The sequence below is a fragment of the Rousettus aegyptiacus genome, unplaced genomic scaffold (assembly GCF_014176215.1).
Source record: "Rousettus aegyptiacus isolate mRouAeg1 unplaced genomic scaffold, mRouAeg1.p scaffold_m13_p_15, whole genome shotgun sequence".
NCBI lineage: Eukaryota > Metazoa > Chordata > Mammalia > Chiroptera > Pteropodidae > Rousettus > Rousettus aegyptiacus.
This window is the reverse complement of record NW_023416290.1, coordinates 29178567-29190901: the sequence shown is the minus strand read 5'-3', so window position 1 is coordinate 29190901 and position 12335 is coordinate 29178567. Positions and strand designations below refer to the sequence as shown.

General features: G+C 32.6%; 1 protein-coding gene and 1 non-coding gene across 4 annotated transcripts in view; both read right to left on the bottom strand.

The window, feature by feature from the left end:
* The window catches only part of INTS8 (integrator complex subunit 8), a 57020-nt gene that overhangs the window by 22727 nt on the left and 21958 nt on the right, over window positions 1–12335 (bottom strand). For 2 of the 3 annotated variants that reach the window (XM_016129862.2, XM_016129865.2), the window contains 6 exons: window positions 9165–9265; window positions 8595–8736; window positions 3688–3758; window positions 3133–3308; window positions 1880–2013; window positions 547–657 (listed from right to left, as the gene is read on the bottom strand). In XM_016129862.2, the coding sequence (XP_015985348.1) occupies window positions 547–657; window positions 1880–2013; window positions 3133–3308; window positions 3688–3758; window positions 8595–8736; window positions 9165–9265 (735 nt within the window). The remainder of the gene's footprint in view (window positions 1–546; window positions 658–1879; window positions 2014–3132; window positions 3309–3687; window positions 3759–8594; window positions 8737–9164; window positions 9266–12335) is intronic. The other variant, XM_016129864.2, reaches the window with a different exon arrangement.
* LOC118612157 lies at window positions 7823–7941 on the bottom strand. Its single transcript, XR_004954795.1, has one exon. It is a non-coding gene; the product is annotated as a 5S ribosomal RNA (ribosomal RNA).

Here is a 12335-nt window from a genome sequence, read left to right as displayed (position 1 = left end):
ACCTCCTATCTAGCCTTCTCATCTGCCTCACCTGGCATAACAAATGACACTGTAACCTTAGCATACTGCTTCCAGCCTACTAATATACAATCCTACTTGTCTTCCAGCTTTTGTTGATGGTATCATCCTCTTTACCTAGGTAACTTATTTAAGCATCATGTTTAACTCAGGATTTCTGCCTTCCAAATGCTATCTTAAACCTTCCTACAGAATTTACTATACTATTAGTTGTGTAATTATACTATTTTATAGCATTTAACAGATCCCTTACGTGTCAACTTTCCAAACAGATTACAAACTCGTCATGAATAAGCTACAAAAAGTAATTTTAAAGGATTGTTTTGTTTTTATCAATCTTTGCTAAATAAATCCTAAAAGATACAAATAATAACTTTTCATGTTTTCTAGATATTTACAAAGGAATAGAGCAGGCCTATGACTATAATTTTATGATCAGGAAAATGTAACAGATTCTGATTCCTGGCTTTCATGCTAAAATCAGTAAAGCATATTCTTAACCAGAAGTTGATGTACACTTTTACTCACCTTAACAATACTGCAGTGTAAACCTTTGGCCATGAGAATGTAAACCAAATCTCTTGTTAAGTTGTCTTTAATACCCAGGATAACACCACTATAGACAGAAGGTACTTCCCACTAGAAGAAATAAAAATATATAAATGTACACACATAGAGAAAGCCAAATCTAGATGAAAATCTTTTAATAATCTTCAACAGTATTTTAAAAATCATTCGAAGATCATTTTTAAAAGAGAAAAAAAAAAAACCAGCCATAATGAAATGCTAATCAAAATGAACACATTCATTATAATGAGCCAGTAATAAATGATTAAATGGACTAGAACTTTCTGAAGGACAGTCTATAGAAAAAAAGAAGAAAACAAAACCCTATGAGTAAATGCATTTACTTGTGATCTTCACAACAGTAAGTACTATGAAGGAGGTACTGCTATCCCCCTTTTACAGATGAGAAAACTGAGGCATGCAGATGTTACAGAACTTGCCAAGATCATACAGCTATAAGTATGGAGCTAGGATTTAAACTCAGAACTCATTCTCTTAACTATTATGCTATAATTCCTCATCTATAAAAATGAACACTAATAACAATGTCAATACTAATGAAGCCCAACTAATGTTCAGAACAACTTTTCATTTCATTTACTTACATTTTCAAATCCTATAAAATACACATGAATTTCTGACTACTTTTTTACTACATTCTCAGCAGACAAAGAGTATGCATTTAGAAACACTGTTGTATTATTTAATCCCTCCTGTATCTGTGGGCTATTTCCCTTGTACCTCTAGCTACATTCCATAGAAATGGTATTTTAGAAGCCATTTTCAGTTGCACTTTCCATGCAAGAAAGTTTTTAAATAGATAACTTCAGAAACAGGTAAATAGGTTAGCTGAGTGTTTTTAAATGAATATCTAAAGCCAAAAATGCCCCACATAAGAGTTTTAATGAAATGGTTCCAAATTGTAGGCTTTAGAACTCAAGAAGGTATTAAAAAATAAAAACTCTATAAGCACATAGCTAGTATTAGCTATAGACTACATAAATAATATACGTTGTACATATGTTTATAACTATATTTAGAGTGTACATAAATGCTATAAGTGTAATATAAACTTATTTTTTAGAGGTTAATGACAATATTATCTTTTTTGACATTTTTTATTTCTGTTAATGACTATTCAAAGTGCAATTATTGTCATGTGGAAGTCCTAAAACTGTTGACAAATAAAGGGTGGCCATTATTCTTAAAACGGTGAGGTAACAACCTTTCTAATTAAATTATACCAGAATACAAGGATCATTTTCTTATCGGTTCTTGACAAAGGGTTTCTTACCTTATTGGACACCGTCCAGAACTGGCGCTCTGATGTCATACCATGTAATTCAATTAAAATCTGTCGAATCCTCCAAGGATCCACTGACAATATCAGCTGATGCTCCAATTGGCCAATGTTGACACTTGCTGAGGCTAAGGAAGGAAGGGATTTCTATTTCAATAATCATTTAATTCAAAGGTGCACATAATCCTATATATATGAAAATAATTTATTAGGAGAAATTGTGTATGTTTATAAGTATTATAAGTTAAAAACAATTCTCGAGAGTTAATTGATTAAAATAATGTAATTTACATATATCCTCGTAGAGAAAACCTAACAACTTGTATTATGTCTGCATTTCATAAAGATGATGAAAATATAAACAAAGGTAAAAACCAATAACTGGTTCATGGAAAAAACTATGTATGTGGAAACAATTAGCGTACATAGCCTATTACTTTTGCACGTATAAAATACTAATTTTGAGTAATAAATATTAAGAACATTTGTTTTTTGAAGGGAGGAAGAGGAGGTATTGCTTTCTCAAAGAGGCAAAAAATGATGATTAAAGTCCTTAATTACAACTCAGCTTTCAGATAGTCTTCAATAATTCATTTCCAGTATTTTATGTGTTAATGTTATTCTTTTCCTTTACAACTGGATGGTCAACCAGTTTAAATCTAATGAGGTTCAAAGCAGCTAAAATTTTGTTTTTCTGTTAAACCAACTGCATTCTCTGTCTCACCTATATTAAGTTTTGAAGCTTATTTTTTAAATTAACGAATAGCATTATATTTTCTACTTATATTTAAGAGCTGAAATGGAAGAAAATCATCAAGTAAATACGGCAAAAATGGCAATACTGCCAAAGCTAGATATTTAGCCAGTAGAGAGTATCACAGTGATACAGGCTGAAATGTATGGACGCCTGTACTTTTTTTTTTTTTTTTCATCTTAGCATGCTTTACCAGTCCCCTCCCTCCTCTTACTGTTACCATTTAAGAACTATTAACAACAGAATAACCCTGGTCTATTTCTCTAGTTAAAATTTTCTATGTACCTAAGCCTAATTTCTCCAGTAACCATACATACAGCAGTCCCAGCATTTAACTGCTTAGGCAGAAATGACTATGAAAGACAAGTTAATTTCTATTAGTTACCGACATAAGTGTAAATTAAAACAATAAAGAGCATATCCTCAAATATAATGAGGGGCAAAATAGGGGCAAAATATGCCAACATTTTAGCTATTAGACTAGAGAGCTAACCTGGGATATCATAAAATGAAGTTACAGGTTTAATGCACAGATTTACTCTAGGGGATCGCTTCCTCATCTGATCAACAAGTAGCTTTCGTTCTTCATCTTTCAACAATGTAATGAAAAGCTCATGTGAAGAAATCATGAAAACATACTGCAGATCTTCCAACCCCAGACACACATTCCTAGATCAGTAAGAAATATTGTAAAACAAAAAAGTATATAATTTAGTTTGGAAAAAACAATGTTAACCAATGTTTATTAATAAATCAATATAACGAATCAACCATTTCATAAACTGCATAACATTATTTCGAAATAGATTTAAAAATTTCTCTTTGGTCCTTATTTAAAATTGTGATGTCAATGACACAATATAAGAGTAACTGATAATAATCCTAAATTTTGTGAGGTTGCATAAATCTCAACTTCATCTTAACTGGTTCTTAAATACCAGTTATTGCCTCTTTATAAGGCATGCAGTTCAAATACAAAAAGTAATAAAAGATACTTTCTGCATAGGACTAACTTCAAAGGTAAGGGGAAAAAAAGAAAGGCACTTACTTTAGAAAAGCAGCCATGTTTCCTTTCAAAGACTCGGAAGGTTTTTCTAAAGTTATTGATCTTGAGCATACCTACAAATTTGAGCATTTTTTATTTGAATAGGGGCACTTTAAAAAAATGTGCATTGACAGTTTGAAAAGTTTAGATTTAAAAAGAAGTGAATTTTCCTTTTTCAACCATACATCAATCACAGATTTGACTAAGTAATTTAAAAGATGAGAATGAAAACAAAATCTATTATGGGGAGGGGTAGAATATGATCACTTCAATAACTGCAGGTATTTACATGTAGTAAAGGATAATCTATTTAGCATGGCACAGAGTTTTCCCAGAACTTAGAGTATGTTACCAATTATACTAAGGATAAGCTATTAAGAATCAATAGCTACTCTTAGTGAGTGATTCGTCTTATACAGCTGAAAAGGAGGGTCAATAATAGCTACAGTATAATACAGAACCAATGGTTAAGTTAACCTAGGTTCAAAAAATAAACAATGAAAATAAAGAATGGAACTATTAGTTATCTACAAATAATATTCTGCATTTATTCATGAGATTAGGATTTCCTCCATATATTATTTACAAGAGACCAAAATAAAATATTAGTGTAAAAGTCGCTAGCCTCACGAAATTGTAAAATATTCTCTAATATCCTGACACAATAAATTAAGGAATAAATTAAGGAATGTTTATAGCAGCATTGCTAATAATAGCAAAAAAATTAGTGTAATATATTATATCTGAGCATCTTGGAGTATGTACAATATAGTTACCTTCTAATAAGTTTGCTCCATTGCAAAATTAATTTTAAATTTATATTAAAATATTAAATTTGTGGTCATATGTAACATATTATGGTGATATTTGAGTGTCCTTTTGTAACAGATTTATTCACATATAGATTTACAACCCTAAAGTCCACCAACTGATGAATGAACACACAAAACAGACATTAACTAGTATGCCCATCTGATAGAATATTATTCGGTCATTAAAAGGAATGAAGTACTGACACATGCTACATCAATGAACATGGAAAACATTAAGTGAAAGAAGGCAGTTACAAAGGACAACATATTTTATAATTTCATTTATATAAAATGTCCAGAACAGTCAAATCTAGAGAGATAAAAGTAGATTAGTAGTTGCCTGGGGTTGAGGAAATTGAGGGAAAATCAGTGATGACTACTAATGAATAAAAAGTTTTATTGTGGGGGTAATGAAAATGTTCTAAAAATGTGGTGATGCTTGCACAACTCTATAAACATACTAAAAATTACTGAATTATACACTTTAAATGGGTGAATAGTATGGTATATGAATTATATCTCTATGCAGCTGCTATTAAAAAGAAAAAAAGAATAACAGTACTTTAAAGTACTATGCTCAGATGAACAGGTTACCCTATCAGTGTAATATATCACATCTGAGCATCTTGGTGTATGTACAATATAGTTACCTTCAAATAATTTTGCTTCATTGCAAAATTAATTTTAAATTTTATTAAAATATTAAATTTGTGGTCATATGTAATATCTTATTATGGTGATATTTAAGTGTTCTTTTGTAACAAATTTATTCACATATAGATATAGATTTGCAATGCACATGCATCATGGAACAACTTAGAGAATATGTATTAACTTCTGATTAGTAACAGATATGTTACGTGAATTCGCCTCAATTTTTTAAAAAGCTTCATTAAATCATGAAATAGGGAGCATCTATATAAATGTTATAAATATTAAAAAGATAATTAAAAACTTTAATATTAATAAACTTAAAATTTTAGGTAAAGTGGACAAATTCTTAGTAAAAAACTTCTTAAAACTAATCAAGAAAAAAGAGTAGCTCTATTATCACTGATGAAATTGACTCAATGCCAAAAATCTTCCCACAAAAAAATCTCCAGGCCCAAATACTTCATTGTTAAATGCTACCAAATATCAAAAGAAGCAATGAGTCCATTTTTACACTAACTTTTCCAGGCAAGAAAAAGATACCCCAATTTATTTATGAGGCAAGCATGACCTTGATACCAAAAGCAAAGACAGGACAAGAAAGAAAAAAAAATAGATGCCTTAATCTCACACATGAATGTAAAAAATCTAAAATTATTAGCAAACCAAATCCAGCAATGTATTGTTTTTAAAAGATCATGAAATACACCTAAAACTGACACAATGTTTTGTGTCAATTACATGTCGATTAAGATAAAAAAGATCATGACCTGGTTGGGTTTATCCCAGACAAGCAAAAGTAGTTTAACAATGAATATACTTCACCATATTAATAAATTAAAAGAGAAAATTAAGTTATAAGGTTGTAACAGACATAGAGAGAGCATTTAATAAAATCTAAAAATCATTCATGATTTTTTAAAAAAGAGCCCTTTAGTGAACCTTTAAGGATATGTGGAAACTTCCCTAACTAATCAGGTAAGGAGTAGCTACAGGAAAAACATGTAATAAACATAATTCTAAATAGTGCAATAGTGCAAGCTTTTCCTCTGAAACTGAGAATGAGATCAGGAAGTGTACCGGAGCCCCTTATACTGAACATTGTACTCGAGGTCATCATCAACACAATAAGAACAATTAAAAAAAAAAAATGAAAAAGAAAAGAAAAACAAAATGCACTACCTACAGATGAAGACTTCATTTAGAAAAACAAATGAACTTACAGATTAATAGAATTTTTAGGTTAGCAAAGTAGTTGGAAAAAAATCATTATACAAAGTTGAACTGTACCTTTTTGCCAATGCATAAACTATTTTCAAGTGCATGTTAAAAAAAAAATTCTATGCAAAAATTATAAAGTTCTGAAGGACATTAAATAATGCCTAAATAAATCAAAAGCCATACCAGTTCATGGATAAGAATATTCAAAATTGTAAAGATATTAATTCTTCTCAAATTGGTTTTTAAATATATTATAACTCTAAGCAACAATCCATCAGGCTTATTTGTAGAACCTGACAATCTGAGTCTACTGTTTGCAAGAAAATGCAAACGAGAAGCATATCAGCACAACTTCAAAAATCGTTTGTGCTTTAGATGGATGTATCATGACATAGATACCGACATAAACTAACAAATAGAAAAGTGATACAGAATAGCACCCAGAAAACAGGTTCACACACATATGGATACCTGGTATTCAATAGAGGTGGCACTGGAGAATGGTAGAAAAAAGATGGACTGTTCAGTAAATGGTAATAGAACACATGGACAATATATGAGGGGAAAAAATGACATCAGATCCCCTACTTCGCGTAACACAAAAATCAATTGTAGATGGATTAAAGACCTAAATGTGAAAGGAAGGCTAAGCTGCAAACTTTTAGAAGATAAAATATGACTATCTTCATGATCATGGAATAGGAAAAGCTTTCTTCAAGACACGGAAATCACGAATCTTTTCCTTTATGAAAAAGTGATAAATTTTATAATATTAAAATTAAGAGCCTTTAAAACGATAAAGTTAAAAGAGAACTCAAACTCTGAGAAGATACCTGCAAAATATAAAATTGGTAAAGGACAGAATACGAAAAGAATTCCTACCAAAAAAAATTCTAGGGGGGGCGGTAGACAATCCAATAGAAAAATGAAGCATATTAACTGGAACTGACACCTCAAAAGACAATCCACATGAGCAAAAAATAAAAGCTGGTAATCCTTTAGTAATAAGGGAAATGGAAATGAAAAACTCAATGAGATATCATCGCACAATGACCTAACAGGCACATCTGACAATACTGGTAAAGTATTGGTAAAGATGCTGACCAATGAGAATTCTCATGCATGCTGGTGGCAAAAAAAAAAAAAAAAAAAAAACTTTGATATTATAAAGTAATACTGCAAATACACATTCTCTATGTATATACTAGACAAACAGTACATGTATGCACCGGGATATATATACAAGTATGTTCCAAGCAACACAATAGTCAAAAACTATAACCACCACAAACATCCATCATCTTATGAATGGATAAACTGTGGCATGGTCATATAATAATACCTTACAGCAACGGGGAAAAAAAAATCTATATCTGCATATGACAACTGGAAAAAAAAATCTCACAAATATGTTTAGTGAAAGAAAATGAAGATACTTTTTTTTTTTTTTCAAATGCCTACAACACCTAGTCTTCCTAGGTGATCTCCCATCCAAGTACTAACCAGGCCCAACCCTGCTTAGTTTCCAAGATCAGATGAGATTGGGCACATTCAGGGTAGCATGGCTGTAGACGAATACATCTTATATTTCATTTATAAAAAGTTCAAATCAGGAAAATTAAAAAATATTCTTTAAGGGTACATACAAAAGTGACACAACTGTAAAGAACGGCTAGGAAACGATTAGCACCAAAGGCAGGACGGTGGTTTCCTCAAAGGAGGCAGAGAAGGTTTGGTAAAGAGCATAATAAGAAAGACTTCTACAGTGTTGGCAATCTTGCATTTTGGAACTAAATGGTATTACTTACCCTAAGTGGTTTTACTTCTCTCAATGTCTATTACATTATAATTATTATTAAAAAGTAGCAAGATCCATAAGAAACAAAGATTCTAGAAATCACATTAGAGGCTAGAGGTATGATTTACTGACTGATGTTTTGGATGAGAGTAAAAAGTGATATGAGAAGATGAGTGAGCCAAGGACAAAACTTTTGTAAAGAAAAATACTAAAGAGAGAGCAAAACAGAAGTCAATGAAGAACTAAGGAAAATCCAGTAATGGAGAACTAGAAAAGAGACAAGGTAAGAGAATGTTATCTGTCAGTAATATCAACTATCTGCCAGAAGCAGGTCAGATAACAGAAAGAGGGCACTGGATTTGGCAACTAAGAGGTCACTGGTAAGCTTAGAGCAAAATTTTAAGTCAAAAGGGGAAAAAATATCTTACCTCAAGAAGAAAGTCTATTTTCTCTTTATTAGGTCTAAGAAATAGCTGGTTAAATTGAACACTAATTGTTCTACCTTCCAATATATCACGGACTGTGTTACAGGCACAGACTTTAAAACAGATTTCATCTAGAGCTTCATGTCTGTAGAATACAAAAGTAAATTCACTAATATTTTTCAAATACAAAAATATATATTAACTAAATTCATAAGAATGAGTCATTTATGCTTGTGAGTTAAAGATTTTAGGATACTCAGGCACAACTAGTAAATACCCAAGTCAAGGGGGAAAAAAGCAGAACAGAAAAGTTTTGAATTTATCAAGGGACAATTTAGATAGATTCCGTAACAATAAAATTCTGCTATATGTAATATTTGTCCCCAAGTGCTTTAAAACAGATTAGATGTACACTGAAGTGGCTCCTCTGATTATGTTAATTTCCATGTACTAACAAAACTGAAACTGTTGTTATAGACTTATAGGTAATTTGGAGGTGTGTTTTTGATAAATCTGAAATGCACACTTGCTCTTTTATTCAAAAATCAAAAAGTAATTCTTCAATTTGCTTACCCCTGTTGAGCTTTCTGAAAGAGTTCTCTTAGTACTGACTGTCGGAATTGGACAGGTAAACTGAAGGTTAAGTTGTCTTCAATGAAAATCTTTATTACCTCCTAGAACAGAGACATAAAATTGCATCCATTTCAAAAATCATGACAAAGGTTCCTGACTTTAAAATAGTCCTTTCCTTCAAAAAAATTAAAATAAATTTAAATGCACATTTTTAAAGTCTATAATAAAAAAATATAAATTGGATAAAAATCATAAAAATGTTTTAAAAAAGAAAATTTTTAAAATTTTAAAGATAAAAATAGCCCTTTTGAAATCATGGACCAAAAACAAGAGATGAGAGAAGAATCAATCATTAAGAGGCAGGGCAGCTACATTATTTCAGAGAAGTTTTAAAAACTGTTCTCATTCACTTTAAACATGGGATCATACGACAAACTTAAAAAATACTAAAATGAAGTAATATGAGAAACATGGTGAAATATGTTCCCAGATCTCTCCCCTTGAAACAATAAGTTGAACATCTAAAAACTCACACACACACACACACACACACGCACACACACGCACACATACAACCTGCACACCAGCACATCTGAGCGTGGGATCTCCACAAAAGAACTACCACAGGTCAGAAACCTCAAAGTCAAGTGGTGGAGTGGGAGAAACAATGAAAATGCCTCTTCCAGCTAGAGCTCCCTGTTGGAGGGGGAAGAGAAAGGTGAGGCAGGTTCCCCGAACAGTCCTGCCTGAGAGAGCTGGAAGCTCCCCACAGCGTTGGTGTCCAGGGATCAGGACAGAAAGCAGAGAAGTGAGAGGGGATCACAGAGAAGCAGCAGTTGATTATTACCAGCCATGGTTGCAAAACATAAGGCTGAGCTGCAGCCCCCGACACCCAACCCAGAGGGTCCCACCCCCATATCATCCAAGACCAAACACCACGAAGCCCCAAGGGAATCTGAGCAAATGCTACTGAAACTGTCGCTAACAGTGACAGAGACTGAGCATCATTTTGTTTCTATAAGAAACAAAAGGGCATTTTTAAGACTTTATATAAAGCAGGGATCTAAGAGGCTTAGACGCCACCTACTGGAATCCAAAAGAAAAACACCTTTGCAATAGGCTAAAAAAAGATATTTATATAATAAATGGAAAAGAAGCAGAATATATTTCCATTAATGCCCAGATAGAGAAGTAGTCCATTAAACACCATGAACAACCAAGATGACAAGGCATCTCAGAAAGAAAGATAAAAATCTCCAGAAAATAATCTTAAAGACAGAAATATGTGACTTAAATGACAGATTTTCTGGATGGTACTTCTGAGAAAACTCAATAAGATACAAAACAATTCATGTCAATAATTTCAGCCATTGGGGGGGGGGAACTAGATGAGCAAAATGAGTTCTTTAGCAAAGAGATTGAAACCCTCAGAAAGAATGAAATAGAACTTCTGAAGACGAAGAACACACTGCAAGAGATGAAAAATGAAATAACAAGCTTGAGAAACAGTTGACCGAATGGAGGAAAGGATCAGTGATATTGAAGACAGAAATCTAGAAATACAACAAAGAAGAAGAGAGAAACCGAAGAATGAAAGAGAAAAACAAGAACTAGCTGGTACCATCAGGAAAGGAAACATAAGAATAATGGACATTCTCAAAGGGGAGGAAAAGGAACGGAGATTAGAAAGCATATTCAAATAGTTGATGAGAATTTCCCAAATCTAAGGAAGGAACTAGACCTTGGAATTCAAGAAGTTAAAAGAGCACTTAATTATCCCAACCCAAAATGGCCTTCTCCAAGACAAACAGTATTTAAATTATCAAAAATCAATGACAAAGAAAGAATTCTCAAGGCAGCCAGGGAAAAGAAGATGGTAACTTATAAAGGAAAAACCCATTAGATTATCATTGGACTTCTCAGCACAAATCGTACAAGCCAGAAAGGAGAGGAATCAATATTCAAACTATTAAATGAAAGGAACTACAGTCCAAGAATAATGTATCCAGAAGAGCTCTCCTTTAGATATGAAAGAGAAATTAAGACCTTTCCAGATATACAAAAATTGAGGGAATTCTCTAGTACGAGGCTTGCATTACAGGAAATACTGAAAGGGGTCAGTCTACCTAAAAGAAAATGACAAAAAAATACATGATTAGGAGTAAGGTGGCTATCAGGCAAATGGAAGCAGAGGAGTACAACCCTGATTAAGAACAGGGTATTATGAGCTTAAACAATAAGAAGAGAATTGCTACAGCAAGATAGTAATGAACGTTCAGCATACATAGGTACAAACTGAGACAACACTAACAGAGAAGGGGAGGATTCAAATATCCAAATTCTCAAAGAGAAATGGAGATAAGGCACACACAGAAGAAAATTAACTTGTGTGTGTGTGTGTGTATCTTCTACATATCTGTAATGGTAACCACATGCCAAAGGATCAGAACCAAAGTATATAACATAAAACAAGAAGAACCAGAGGAAAAGTCCACAAAAGGCAACCAAATAAAGAAAACAGAAACACAAGGACAAGGAAGCAATGGAAGCACTGAGCTACCAGAAAGCAAAAGACAAAATGGCTATAGGAAAACCTCCTATTTCAATAATCACCCTAAATGTAAATGGACTGAACTCACCAATAAAAAGGTACAGAGTTGCAGATTAGATCAAAACACAAAACCCAACCATATGCTGCCTCCAGGAGACACATCTCAGCTCCAAAGACAAATATAGACTCAAAGTGAAAGGGTGAAAAACGATATTCCAAGCAAATAGCATTCAGAGAAAAGCAGAAGTAGTAGTACTAATATTGGACGAAACAGACTTCAAAATAAAAAAGGTAAAGAAAGATACTGAGGGACATTTCATAATGATAAAGGGAATCATACACCGAAAAGACATAACATTTATCAATATCTATGCACCAGTCAGGGAGCCCCCAAATTTGTAAAGCTCTTACTAACAGAACTAAAGGGAGAAACAGACCAAAACACCGTCATAATAGAGGACCTAAATACCTCACTCTCAGATATGGACAGATCATCCAAACAGAAAATCAATAAAGAAATAACATCCTTAAATGACACATTAGACCAACTGGACATAATTGACATTTACAGAGCGTCCCATCCCAAAACAGCTGCTTATACTTTCTTCTCTAGCGCACAT